The sequence below is a fragment of the Sminthopsis crassicaudata genome, chromosome 1 (assembly GCF_048593235.1).
Source record: "Sminthopsis crassicaudata isolate SCR6 chromosome 1, ASM4859323v1, whole genome shotgun sequence".
NCBI lineage: Eukaryota > Metazoa > Chordata > Mammalia > Dasyuromorphia > Dasyuridae > Sminthopsis > Sminthopsis crassicaudata.
Genome location: NC_133617.1, coordinates 423,152,741 through 423,167,008, shown reverse-complemented (window position 1 = coordinate 423,167,008; position 14,268 = coordinate 423,152,741). Strand labels below are relative to the sequence as shown.

Here is a 14,268-nt window from a genome sequence, read left to right as displayed (position 1 = left end):
CACTTAGACCCCTCCTTGCCCCACCCCTGCGCAGAACGGAACAGAAACACGAGCATGTGACTTCCGTAGGCTGGCCAAAATGGCTGCCTCCAGCCTGGTTCTCATCCTGCTGGCTGTGGCTTTGGGGTCCCTGTTGCGCGTGTGGCGGGCCCGGAAACGTCCTCGAGTCCGGAGCGCGTGTGTGGTGGTGCTCGGGGACGTGGGCCGGAGTCCTCGGATGCAGTACCACGCGCTGTCTCTGGCCCAGCGCGACTTCGATGTGACCCTGCTGGGATACAGTGGTGAGTGCTGAGGGGCGTAAAACCGAAGCCTTTGGGCTCCTCGCCTTCCCTTGAGGTGCCGAGGTGCAGCGCCACCCGCTTCAGACCGGTCCTCCGGGCAGCCCCCCACGTACTTCGGGCCCTCTCCCCGCGGATTCTCATTGGTGCGACTCTCTTAACGGGTGTTGTCGGGTCAGCCGGGCCCTTCCTTGGCCTTGTCTGTTTCACTCAGAGACGGATCCGAGGCGCTGGACCTCTGGAGTTGGGGGGAGGGGCCTGCCTCTTAGCTAACTCCTCAGTCTCTGCACGAACACTCACTGCGACTGAACAAATAATGACTTCTGTCTCACGGTTTATAGCCTCTGCCCTTAAAGAGCCTACAGTTTAGTGTAGAAATTAACTAGGTGGCACACGGTAACTGTAATACAAGTGAGGAAACGATTGCATTCAGACAAGTCAGAAAGGATAGATGGAGGGACACTGGGATGCGGGGGCTCCCTCCTGGGCCTGAAACAGATCAATGAAGAAATCTTCATGGAGAGAAACCAGTTGGGCTGGGTTTTGGAGGAAATGAACAATGCTGACAGGTGGAAATGGACTAAGGGGGGGGAGGGGAGGTGGAATAGGGCAGAGTCTGTTACAAACCTGGGGAACTGTACAGAGGCTCAAGGCACAAGTGGAAGGGGAAAGTAAGTGGTCCATTTCTGTTTATCCTGTATTTTGTGAAACCCGGCAGCTGGGAAAGATCGGAGAGTTCAGTAGTGCTGCATTGGGGAGCTCTTGGAGCAGCAGAGTATTTCTTTCAGGATTAAGCAGGTTTCTGATCTCATCTCATTGAGTGCTTCCTCCATGCAGGCAGCTTGCAGCCTCCCTGTGTCAGCTCATCTCATTTGACTTGCTTACATTTTCCTACGCATCCTCAGCCTAGTGTCCCGGGGATCTTCTTCTAGACCTCTGGACCTCCTGCAAATAAGCTGGGGTAGAATGGCACAGTGGATAGAGAACTGGTCGTGAAGCCGGGAAGACTTGGTTTTGCTTTTTTCAAGGCCTTTTTAAAAACATGCTACTCTGGGACTAAATAACCTAGGTGCTTTAGGTAACTCAGAGACTGTAAGGTGCTAAAAAGTTGCATCCCTGTAATAGTAGAGAAGGACTCCATGCAATCACAGGTCCAGTCCTTGTTCCTAAGTATTTATTAGTCTCCTGCTGTATACCGATCACTAGGGTCAGTGCTTGAGATTCAGAAACAAGAATTTATTGAGTGTGGCAGCCCTAAGGATGCAAAGGCAAAAACCTATCCCATGCCCTCCAACAGCTCACATTCTGAGGGAGGGGAAAACTAGTGAAAAATCGTATATAAAATATGTACAGTGCAAATGGAAGGAGAGGAAAGGCCCTGGCAATAGAGAGATGTAAGGCTTACTACAGTAGGTAGGATTTGATCCAGGCCAGGTTGTTGCTTGTCTCCAAGAGAACCACGGCATCAGAAAGGTGTTACCATGGCACGCAAGTGATTGGATTTAAGTGAAGGAGGGCTGGGCAAGGTCACCTGCCTCGATTTCCCTCCAGAGTCACCTGGATCCAGTGACTAGATATAGATCAGGATGACTGGAGATGGCCCTGGATGCAGTGGGAGACCCCGGACTTTTTAAACTAAGCCGTTTAACAGGACTTAGTTTGACTGAGTCAACACCTAATTGTGGTGATTGAGGATAGCTAAGAAATGAGGTAGAAAATGGCCTCCTTTACTTAGTCAAAAAAAAAAAAAAAAAATCAGTCCGAATGGGGAAGACTTTCTGGGTTTCTGGCCCAAAATAGAAACAATTGCTGTTTACATTCAGTCTGAGCCAATCAGGGTCCAAACAAGGACCAAGAGGGGCTTGGCCTGGGATCTATTGATTGACTGCATTTTCAAGCTTGAGAAACTAAAAGAATGGTAGATAAGGGAATCAATAGGACTGGTTTTATAGCAAGATGATAAATTTGGATTTGAATATATTGAATGGGAGATGTTGGCAGGACATGTAAGTGGAGGTGTCATTCTGGCCTGAAGTTTAGGGGAGTATTAGGGTTAGATTGAGCTTCAAAATAGGGGTTTAGGAGTCATCTTTATTCTTTCCTTGTTGGACTTTACCATGATTTCTCTTTCAGGCTCCAAACCTCATGGTGAACTCTTAAACAATAAGAGAATTCATATTTTGCACATGCCTGAAATTAATCGAATTCCAGGTGAGATTTGTTCATTTTTTTTGTTTGTTTTTAATTTTTCTTTTTGAGACAAGTAGAGTAAAAGTGCAAGAAAAAACAAATTATGTTTGATTCTTACTATTGCTCTTTGACTTTCAGTTGGTCCCCATATATTTCAGTATGGCATAAAAGTGGTCATCCAGGCAGTGCTCCTTCTTTATACCTTGCTTTTAAAGACTTCTCCAGTGGTTTACATTTTACTCCAGGTAGGTGTTTGCTCCTCATATGAAATGTTACTTTACATCACTTACCAACAATGATTTGGGTTTCAAGGGATTATAGTTCTGTAACAATCTTTTGCTTTCTTCCTATTTTGTCTTCTTCAGTCCTTTAATGTTGCAACATTGTCAGTGGGACTTCTTTATGATTGAGGGTTGTGTTCCCTCCTGGGTTATGTACGTGTGAGTTCTGAGATGAGCCCATGAGTGTGAAAGTGACCCTTTATAGGAGAGGTTGGGATAATCCACTAAATCTCTCAGCTCTTTTCTCTGATATTTCTGTCCTCCTGTCTTGGTCAGTTTGCTCCCTCCTTGTAACACTAAAGGTAGCTAGGAATGTGAGATTTGGGACACCTATGACACTTCCAGGCATCTTCTCCATAAAGATCATCTCTAGGAGAGATTTGAGGAGTTTTCCCCTTCAGTCACAGTGGTCATTGTTAAAGTAGCCTGTTCCCTGGTTATGGGATCAGTTTAAATTGGGTATGGGTTATGTGAAAGTACTGCCATTGGTTTTCTTGCCCTGAAATTCAAAGTTTCTTGCCTTTGATTTGACTCTATCTCTTTCACAGAATCCACCTGGGCTCCCCAGCATTGCTGTGTGCTGGGTTGTGTGTTGTCTTCGTGGAAGCAAGCTGATCATTGACTGGCACAACTATGGCTATACCATCTTGGGTCTGACACATGGCTTTGCCCATCCTCTTGTACAGTTGGCTAAGTGGTGAGTGGAGCAGCAGGGTCTTGGGACTGGATTTGGATGAAAGGTGATAAACTAGACTCTTTGGATACAGGTGGAGGATATCTGAAAAAGGAGCAAGAGTGCAGAAGGGAATGACAAAGTTCATTTATTATGTTGGTTTGAGGAAGGGTTAGACGAGGAATCAAAAAAATTTACTGTTTAGGGCTCCAGAATAGCATCTACACAGGTCTGGATACCTGAGATCTGGATAAAGTGACTCTTGGCATTCAGTGCCCAGTCTCCTGAAGTAGTTAATTACAGAACTTTAATGCTTTTTCACTGGTTAGTAGTCATGGTGGTGAGGGATCAGGCATTGCATAGGAAGGTGATAAATGTATCTTTCCCAGGTATGAAAAGCTCTGTGGCCGCCTGTCAGATCTGAACTTGTGTGTGACCAATGCGATGAGAGAAGATTTGGCAAAAAACTGGAATATAAGGTATGCAAAGCACCTGGAGAGACAGGATTGGAAGAAGGGAAAAGGTTCACCATGTGGAGAACTATGTGCTCAGGAATGTTTGTAAAAGATTTTGAAAACTGCAGGCACTAGAGTATGTTTACTAGTTATAGTAATATACAGAAGGAGCAGTAAGTAAATCTTTCTCATCCATTCAGATGGTTTAATTTATCTTGAAACATCTCTGGAGGTTTCTGTGAAAAATTCTGAGCTCTGAAAAAATAAAAAAATTTTAAAGATTTTTTTAAAATTCCAGAGTAGGAAAGAAAAAGGAATTCTTGGACCCTGAGCCTATCCTCTTCGTCTCTAGACTTCCTTGGTCCTTAGAGCTTCTCAATGATCTTGTTGCAGAGCTGTGACTGTCTATGATAAGCCAGCATCGTTTTTTACAAATACTCCCCTAGAGACACAACATCAGCTGTTTATGAAGCTGGGCCAGACCTACTCCCCATTCAGAGCAAGGTATGTTGACTATATTCCAAATATTAGTTTTCTCACTTCAGCCTATAATCTTTGCATAATTTAAGAGAATTTAGATAGGGTGAAAAAAGTGTCAACATTTCTCCCCCTTTATCTTTGGGGGTTTTGATGACAAGAAATGTCACTTGGGAGATAACATCCTTAAAGATAAGGAAGACCCTTATTGGCTTGAGTGCCCGGCCCAGGTTCTCTCTATGGGGAATTGTTCTAGTTACAATGGTACAGGGAGGTTTCTGATTTCTCAGAGACTCCATCCACATCAAGGAAGCATTGGATCTTTAGCATTTGATAATGTTTTTATTTCCGTCTCTGTTTAGCACAGAACCCTTGGACCCAGCCTTCGAGAGATCTGCATTTACTGAGCTCAATCCTAGGAACAGGAAGGTGACACAACTTGAAGGGCGACCAGCTTTGCTGGTCAGCAGCACAAGCTGGACAGGTCTTGAGGTCTCTTTGAACTGGATACTCTGGACACTATAGTATTGACTCTTAAGTGCTTATTATACTGAGGGTTTTGGGGGGGCGCGGCAGATGGGACAGGAGGAGCCTACTTCCTATTTTATTATTTCATGTTTAAGCATAAGTAATATTATAGTCAATGGGATCACCAGGTTAGAAATGGGGAAGAACATTGTATCCTATTTAGAAGTACAAGAATAATATCTTTCTAGAGCTCCAGTCTTTCCTACTGCCTAAAATACAAGTGAAGCAAGTAACATTAAGAAATAGACCTGACTGGTTAAATGCTGTTTTTGTTTCTCATTTCAGAAGATGAAGATTTCTCCATCTTGCTGAAAGCTTTAGAAAGTAGGTGTGTTTCTGTGATCATGGGTGTCATATTTATCCAGGACTATTAGAATAAAGCTATTTTTGTTCCATTTGCATCACATTTCTCTTGAGTAGTGTTTGTCAAAGACTGGGAGGGAGGGTATCTTCTTACTGAACTGCTTGGCTCTGGACCTATGATACCACTTCAAGGATTAGAATCCCAAATCAAACAACTTGAGCCATAGGCTCAAAATCAAGTAAATATTGTGATCCTCTATCTCAATTCCTATAATCTAATGCTTGTGATCTAGTCAGGAGATCTAGTGACCAGGATTGGCATTTTGGCTTCTTGTGTTTGGAGCCTGACTATCCTTTTCCTGCTGACACATTCTCTTTGCTTTTAAATAAGTAGAAGAGACCCATTGCTTTCTGCTGGGAAGGTTTTCTCAAACCATTTTTGAGTCACATCTCCTTTCTAAAGTTTTGCTCCTTCTCAGGAAAGAGCAGACTTAAAGAGTGAAGGAACAGGACGACTACTTCCTGGGATTTAGGTTTTTCTTTGGGCTCTGATTTCTTGTTGTTGGTTGGGAGGGATAATGTTTCATCTACTTCTTTTCACTTCAAATACCTGATTACGCTTGTTGATTCTTTAGGGTTTGAACAATGGATCATTGATGGAACAAACCTCCCTTCTCTAGTCTGTGTGATAACAGGTGCCTTGTATTTTTCTTACATCCTCATCTTTGGGCAGAGTGAATGTCAGTCAGGTAGTATTTAAAATTGTAAAAGAGATTAGTAGGGAAGCTATGTTGGATTCTATTTCAAAAAGTTCATCTTGTGGGTATTTAAAAGGGATCAGTTGTTTGCTTCGTGGGATGCCTGATCAAACTGTCACCTCCTTACTGACTAATGGTAGTGAGATGGAAGAAAGCCTCTTAAATTTCTTGAGGGTCATGGGTTTTTCATCTCATTTGTGAATGGGAGCAAGAAAGGATTCTGACTTGGATTGTCAAGCTGAGGCCTATAGAGTAATAGGTTTCCATGAGAGGGACTGGTTATTTCTAATGTAGGTTGCTAATATAGGGTTGAAGGTTGCTCAGGTTTTGAGTTATGATTGCAAGGAACAGGGAAAGACTGAAGAACAATGATTTTATATTTTCCTGTTCACCAAAGGTAAAGGACCTCTTAAAGAGCATTATCACCAAATCATCAGCCAAATGTGCCTCAAGCATGTTCAGATTTGCACACCATGGTTAGAAGCTGAAGATTATCCTTTGCTTTTGGGTAAGAGCAGCCTATGGAGAATAGGCTTATCCTATAAATGGAATAATACTTAAGAAATTAAGGACTGGTGAGTCAACAAGGAAGAGGCTTACAAACATATACCAAGGCCCTATTGAGTGAAAATAAATAAAAGTTTTTTAAAGTTTTACTTGATTTGTTTTGGGAAATTTGGGGAAGAAGTACTTGAGGGGTGAATGTAAGTAGCTGAATTCTAATAAAACAAGGCTTCATTAAGTATCAGATGGGACTCCCTAGACTGAGAGGTCTTTGATTTCTCTCCCCCCCATTGCCAAAAATTGCTTTGCAGTCTGCCAGTGCAGAAAAATGTGTTGTCTAAAAATAGAGAACTTAAATCTTCCATTCCTTTATTCTTTACTAAAGGGCTGGATCTGACATAGTAGGATTTTTTAGTGCTGGATTCTCTGTCTAACTTGGAAGAAAATTTCAGTGTTCGATGTTTTGAGCACAGATTTCTCAGAGACCAATTTATTCATTAAATAATAGTATCTTTTTAGTAGAAAAATACAAAGATTTTTTAAAAAATCTCTTCTGCCTTTGAAAAAGACTTTGTCTTTAATAGATTTATTTGATAGTAGATTATTTATTTAACAGATTATTTTAACTCTGTAAATTTCAGTTGCCTATACAGTCTCTGCCTATCAGCATGTTTTGATGGCTTATGCTAATTGTGAACACTACCTGTGGGGTACATTTAAACAAGATGATTGGAGACTTTGCTGCTTTAACCCACATCCCATCTGTTGCCCACAGAATCAGTAGTTCAGATCTGTAGAGCTCCTTTGGGATTGTTTTATAGATTGGTTTAACCTTCTTAAATTGTTTCTTTTCCCCCTACATTGACAGGATCAGCAGATCTTGGTGTCTGCCTCCACAGATCCTCCAGTGGCTTGGATCTTCCCATGAAAGTGGTGGATATGTTTGGTTGCTGCTTACCTGTTTGTGCAATACATTTTCAGAGGTAGGGATTTTAGAATTTGCATGTTATAAAGCAAGGGGACAGGGTTCGTGAAAGTTACCTGAATCATTTGCATGAACTTAGAGCTTCTGTAGATTAATTGAACTCCAGACACAATCTGAGCCTATCACTGTTTCACAGTTAATATACCTATCATTGTTAATACAGTTAATATACCTTGCATGGAAAATAATCACCAATGTGGCTGAGACTGTCTTTGAGGGTTGAATTTTACCTCTATTTGTCAGCATATTATAGTGAACAAATTAAAAAAACACTTTTCTCATTCCCTTTCCCCTTAGAAGTAGATCATTATGGGGGGGGAGAAAGTTACAATCATTCTTTCTTCTTCCAAGGCTGGTTTCAGTTCTTTGATGATTTTTTTTTTTTCCCAGTTTACATGAACTCGTGAAACATGAAGAAAATGGCATGGTCTTTATGGACTCTGAGGAACTTGCAGCTCAGTTGAAGGTAAAGATGTTGGGTTTCGATTCTTGAATTCCAATGCATTCTGCCCTCATCCTTGTCTTATCTGACCTCATTTGCTAATGATTCCTTAGTGGAATGGTAAGAGAAAGTAAGGTTTCTAGGGTCTCCCTGCCTGATGAGGAAAGGGAGAGAAGAGACTAATAAGCCTAATACGGTGGGAGTTTCATCTCTTGTTTTTCTTTTATAGATGCTCTTCTCAGAATTTTCCAGTCCTGATAACAGATTGAACCAGTTCAGAAAAAATCTTAAGGAATCAAAGCAGCTTCGCTGGGATGAGAGTTGGGAACGGACTGTGTTCCCTCTGTTTACTCACACTTGAATACTTTGGCTAAAGACTTGAATTCAATAAATATATCTTTTAAGTAAAACTTACTGTGTACAAGACACTATGCTAAAATGCTGTAGATAAAAAGTTGAAAAAATTGCATTTTTGTCCATCGTTTTGCAGAAGAAAGAAATATGCATGTGAAGTATAATACATTAGACAATATAGGAGAGAGGGAAAAAGAATGTCTTGAGATTCAGAGAGGGAGCTAATTGTTGCAGAGAGGATTATGAAAAGCTTCATGAAAGAAAATATTATCTTGAACAAGTTATAAAAAATAACATTACCCATACATTTAGTAACAATAAGCAGTATAAGAGGTTATTAGGGCACTGAACCAGAATAGCAAGTAAGGAGATTGAAATTTTGGGAAAGGGGAGAGGATTATTTTAGCCACGCTTGATGCTTTAAGGCTAGAGAAGATAGTAAAAACTATTCATATAGAGGGAAAAACAAGATGAGAAATAGGTTTTCTGGCCAAGCAAGTTTTTATTCATTAAAAATTTGTTTTTATTAAGCATTTATTTTTAATTTTCTATCCCCAAATAAAAACAATTTTAAAAACCCTCTTAACAAAAATAATAGCAAATCAAATCCTTGCATTGGCCATATCCAAAAGAATTCTGCCTTATTCTGTATCTCTAGTCCATCACCCTGTTAGAGGTGGATAGCATGCTTCATTATATTACGTCCTCTAGAATTGTAGTTTGTCATTGCATTGATGTGAATTCTCAAGTTTTTCAAAGTTGTTTTTATAATGCTATCATACATTTCCTAGTTTTGCTCATTTCAAGCTGTAGTAAGTTGATGCTGGTTTTCCCAGTTTTCTCTGAAATGTCAATTTTATTACTTTAACTATGCAATAATATTCCAATCCATTCATACATCACAATTTCTTTAGCTGTTCCTCAGTGGATAGGCAGCCCCTTAATTTCTAGGTTTTTGCTAATATAAAAAAGTTATTATACAGACCTTAAGTCACAAAGACCTGAGTTCAAATGTAGCTCAAATACTTGCTAGCTGTGTTACCCTGAACTTAACTGCCACCTCAGTTTCCTTATTGATAAAATAGGAATAATAACAGCACCTATCTTCCAAGATTGTTGTGAGGATCAAGTGATATAATATTTTTTAAAATGCTTTGCAATTCTTAAAGCACTATAGTTATGATAGCTAAATATGGGTGGCACAGTGCTGGATTTGGAGATAAGAAGACCTGAGTTCAAATTCTGCCTCAGACACTCTTTAGCTAGGTGATCTTTAGTAAGTCACTTAAACGCTCTCTCTACTTCAGTTTCCTTATCTATAAAAATAGTGATGAGAATATGATCTACCATACAGAGTTGCTATGAAGTTCAAACAATGTAACAAATGACTGTACATTTTAAAGCAGCACATAAATGCTAGTTATTAACTTTTTTTTTTTTTTTTTTTTTTTTTTGACGTCTTTGGGATATACGTTAAGTTTTAGACTTGGTTCCTTGAAGTACTTTCCAGGAAGTAGTTGGAAGTTTGCCTCTGGAAATCTTGGGGTCATGGAGATCTAGACTTGGCCATTTTCTCCATGGAGCTGTTAGCTTAAGATGTGATTGTGTGAAATGGAGTAAAGTGGTAAACTTGTAGCCAAGAAATGTGGGTTCAAATCTTGCCTCTGATTCTGTCATTTCCAAAATAGGGTAGTTGGAAGAGATGATGTAATTCAACAAACTTTTATTGAAAAACTAAGTGAACTGTGATTGATGCTAAGGGAAATATAGAAATAAGGTGCAAATACAGAAGCAAAATCTGAGTAGAGAACCTTAGGAGAATGTGCATATTTAGGAGGGAAATTTCTAAGAAGAAATAAGGGAGTAGGCTTTATCTTCAATGTCCCTCCCAACTCTAAAATCCTACTGATGGGGTTCAAAGACTAAAATGATGCGGCTGATATAGACACCTGATGATGGCATTCACCAAAAGTTGGGGTTTGGTCACGTGAAGAATATACAATGACTCTTTAGCAAAAGGTAGCTTTATTTAGGAAAGAGGTTGCGGACAAAATGAAGGGGTACAATAGACACTTGGAATGGTAAATATGAAATAGAGTGGGAGAGCACGTGAAAGAAGTTCCTTAGGAGAGCTCAACAATTAAGAGAAAGGGAGCACCCCATGAGACTGGGGCATGCCCTGAGCTGGCAGCTAAATCCTGGACTTAGTACCCTAAAAGAGTTAGCTATGAGAAGTGGGGGTGAGAAGTAGAGTGGAGTTAGGGAGATACCACCTGGCATGGGGGAGGAGTAGGGGGAAAGAGTGCTGTGGCAAACTGACCCAAAGGAGAGCAGCAGCCATGGCATGGGCCCTAAGCAGATTTATAGGGGAAATTTAACCTCAGGGACACTGCTAGAATTTCTGGTAGGACAGGGCAAGGTATCCACAGACAGTGGGCCCCGGGGGTTTGACATAAGGATTTCTGACAACAACCTCCACAGAGGATGGAATGGGAGCTTAACTGATGTTTATCAGAGCCCTTTCCCTACCTGGCCAGGGATCAATTTTATCAATTCTTTCTTTTCTCTCTGCCCATACACCTACCGTGCAGGATCTCATCACTAGAACTCTTTCTTTGAGAAGTCAGAGAAAAAATAATGAAAAGACAGAAGTTCTTCCAGATGGAAAAGGAGGACACTGGGGTAGCTCATATCAGGTGATCTTGACTATCTCAGAAAGTAGAAAGCACCGTAAAAGAACAAAAATTAGGGATGAGATTAGGTGCTTGAGACATTAGAAAAATCTGAAATCTCCAGGATAGAGAAGAGTGGGTGGACACAGGAAACATCAAGGGTCCATCTGAGACCAGATAATACAAATATAGCACATTTAACATGGCTAGGATTTTCCCTTGTAACACATGACAGCTCAGAAGCTCAAATAATTTATTGATACTAACCATGGATAGGGGAGTAAAAGGCCAAAAAGTACCAAGGTTCTAGTGAGAGCATGTTTAAAATAGCTGCCAAAGGCCCTAAGGGTGGCAAGGAGAGCCAGGGAGAGACCAGGAGGTATGTTCAGAATGAGGTGGGGAAGTTATAGTAGAGAAAGGAAGTTCAGGGGTCAACATTTTGGAGGCTGAAATGAATCATGTTTGCTAATATTAACATGGGGCGTGGGGAGGAAAGGACTTCTGAGTTTTATATTAACAGGTAAAATACTTATATTTTCGCTCATTTTTAGTTCCTGGATTTACAAGAGTTGCTCATAGAGCAGCAACTACATGTTGCATTTCCTTTTTCCTTATTATTAGATTAATGATTGAACTTTTTATATATAGGAGCTACAAAGTAGCCTTTTTTTAATTTTTTTAGTAACCTTGAAATAATTACACAATGTACACCAATAATCTTAGAATTACAATCTTTGAATTTTTTTCATGTGGAAACAATTTCTGACTGTGACTAGGAAATTTCTGCCGTTCAATCCCAATCTTACCTAGAAACAAACACAAAATATGTTACTCTACTGGTGCTTTGAAGACATGGATTTAGAGGAAGACATTTGTAAAGGACTATCAGTGTAGAGCTCTGTGCTTTGTACTTGTCATCCATATTATATACTGACACTTCTGTTCAAATATTACCATCTTCCTTAAGCTGTTCAAACATCAGATTCTGATCACTGCAGAGAGATTTTTGTGATTATTTTTTGTTTGTAATTAATTAAATTATATAAAGTTCTGCAAAATATATAATACTATATATCAATACTTTAGAGAATTTTTTAAAACTAAATTAGATAACTTTAGAGAGTATCTACTAATTTCCCAGCAAAATTGGATTTTAGGTAAAATCCATAGTATAGAGGATCCATTATCAAATATATTAGCTATGCTTTTATTGTCAAGGTTCATTATTTCTTTCGGGTCTGCTACTTTAAAAAGAGGGTGCTAACACATGGAAGTGTCTATTCCTAGTTTAATTCCTACTAAAGTCCTTGTAGAATGCAAACATACTTTCATTTGGTAAATGCTGCAATAATTGTAGAAGCACTTAGTAAGATTAGATTTTTAAAAATATATCCAAGTGTAATAATTGCTTCCTGCTGTATATTGTAGAATGAAAAAAGAATTTATAAAAGCTTTATTCCTTAATAGGAAATCTTTTTAGCTGTTGTATCATTAAATAACTAGAAGAATCAGAGAGAGGTCTGGGGTATATTCTGATGAATATATATTAGACAATTTGCCATCTAGGGGAGAGGGAGGGAGAAAAATTTGGACACAAGTTTTTGCAAGGGTGAACGTTGAAACCTTATCTTTGCATGTATCTTGAAGATAAAAAACTATTTAAAAAAAGAAGAAAGAAAAGGTTAAAGGATTTTTTAAAAATGTAACATGTTTGACTCAATATTGGAGAATAGACATAATTTTAGTTATGTAAGTAATAAAATAAAAAAAAGGTCTAACGTAGAACTCAAATGCCTACAAGATTTCTATGCTTGATTCTTGGCAGCAGACCCTGAGTTATTTCTTCCTTTAACACCAGCTACAAGCAGTCTGGAAGTTGTCTTGTTGCCAGAAACATTGCCACCAATAGTAATTTTTTTTTTTTAGGCATATGTATTTATACAATTTTCTTGCTGTATAAGAAGAATCAGTTCAGAAAGGAAAAAATGAGAAAGAAAATAAAATTCAAGCAAACAATAACAAAAGAATTGAAAATATTATGTTGTGATCCACATTAAGTTCTCACAGGCCTCTCTCTGCATGCAGATGGTTCTCTCCATCACAAGATCATTGGAACTGGCCATTGTTGAGAAGAGCCACATCTGGGACAGCTAGGTGGCGCGGTGGATAGAGCACCAGCCCTGAAACAGGAGGACCTGAGTTCAAATGTGCTCTCAGACACTTAACATTTCCTAGCTGTGCAAGTCACTTAACTCCAATTTCCTCAGCATATTAAAAAAAAAAAAAAAAGCCACAGAATCGATCATCGTAAAATCTTGTTGCTGTGTACAATGAAATCCTGGTTCTCCTGGTTCTCCTCACTTCACTCAACATCATCAGTTCATATAAGTCTCTCCAGGCCTCTCTGAAATCATCCTGCTGATCGTTTCTTACAGAACAATAATATTCCATGATATTCATATACTATAACTTATTCAACCATTCTCCAATTGATGAGCATCCACCCAGTTTCCAGTTTCTTGCCACCACAAAGAGATCTGCCACAAACATTTTTCCTCATGTGGGTCCCTTTCCCTCCTTTAAGATTTCTGGGATATAAGCCCAGTGGAAACACTGCTGGAGGGGCAGCTCGGTGGCGCAGTGAATAGAGCACCAGCCTTGAATTCAGGAGGACTAAGTTCAAATCTGCTCTCAGACACTTAACACTTCCTAGCTGTGTGACCCTGGACAAGTCACTTAACTCCAGCCTCAAAAAAACCAAAAAAACAAACAAACAAAAAAAAAAAACACTGCTGGATCAGAGGGGATGCACAGTTCATCAATAGTAATTTCTCTGGAGCAATACCATTCTTTTTCTCTCCTCTCCTCTGGCCTCCTTGCTTTTTACCTTCTCAAAAGTCTAGCTTGTACATACTTAATTCATCTTAGGTCTGTCTCCTTGAGGAAAGCAACCAGATTAAAGATATTCTCATTTCCATATCAATATACTTACTAAGCTCCATTTTGAACATCTGGTAAGTGTCTGGGTTCCTTACAGCGAAGGCAATGTATATCTCTGGAGGCTTCTGATCTGCCTGGCAAGCAGAGAGCTTTTGCAGCACTCCAATGAGGGAGAGGATGATCTCTGGATCATATAGGACAACTACAATGAGAAATTCAAATTATTCATTTCCCTTTAGTTTATTACTTAAAAACAGAAGTGATATATACATTTTTGTTTTAGGAAGCATGGTTAGAGCCTGGAGAATGCAGCATCATTAGGATGAAGAAAAATTACTCAGATTAAAATGAAATAATCAGGAAAAAAAAAGTTTATTTTCAATCTGCATAAAGGTAGTACCAAAAAATAAAAGTCACAGGCAATGATT

General features: G+C 39.5%; 1 protein-coding gene across 2 annotated transcripts; it reads left to right on the top strand.

Annotated features, from left to right (window-relative positions):
• Window positions 1–23: 23 nt before the first annotated feature.
• ALG1 (ALG1 chitobiosyldiphosphodolichol beta-mannosyltransferase) lies at window positions 24–8,284 on the top strand. Of its 2 annotated transcripts, none has more exons than XM_074280447.1 (13): window positions 24–281; window positions 2,412–2,489; window positions 2,607–2,713; window positions 3,298–3,446; window positions 3,812–3,901; window positions 4,271–4,381; window positions 4,717–4,838; window positions 5,168–5,206; window positions 5,821–5,880; window positions 6,341–6,451; window positions 7,316–7,430; window positions 7,823–7,898; window positions 8,104–8,284. In XM_074280447.1, exons 1-13 carry the CDS (start codon window positions 80–82, stop codon window positions 8,233–8,235), a joined length of 1,392 nt encoding a protein of 463 aa, XP_074136548.1. In that variant the 5' UTR covers window positions 24–79; the 3' UTR covers window positions 8,236–8,284. The 2 variants fall into 2 exon arrangements, with proteins under 2 accessions (XP_074136548.1, XP_074136549.1); XM_074280448.1 differs by having other exon boundaries at window positions 249–424.
• The last annotated feature ends 5,984 nt before the right edge of the window (window positions 8,285–14,268 follow it).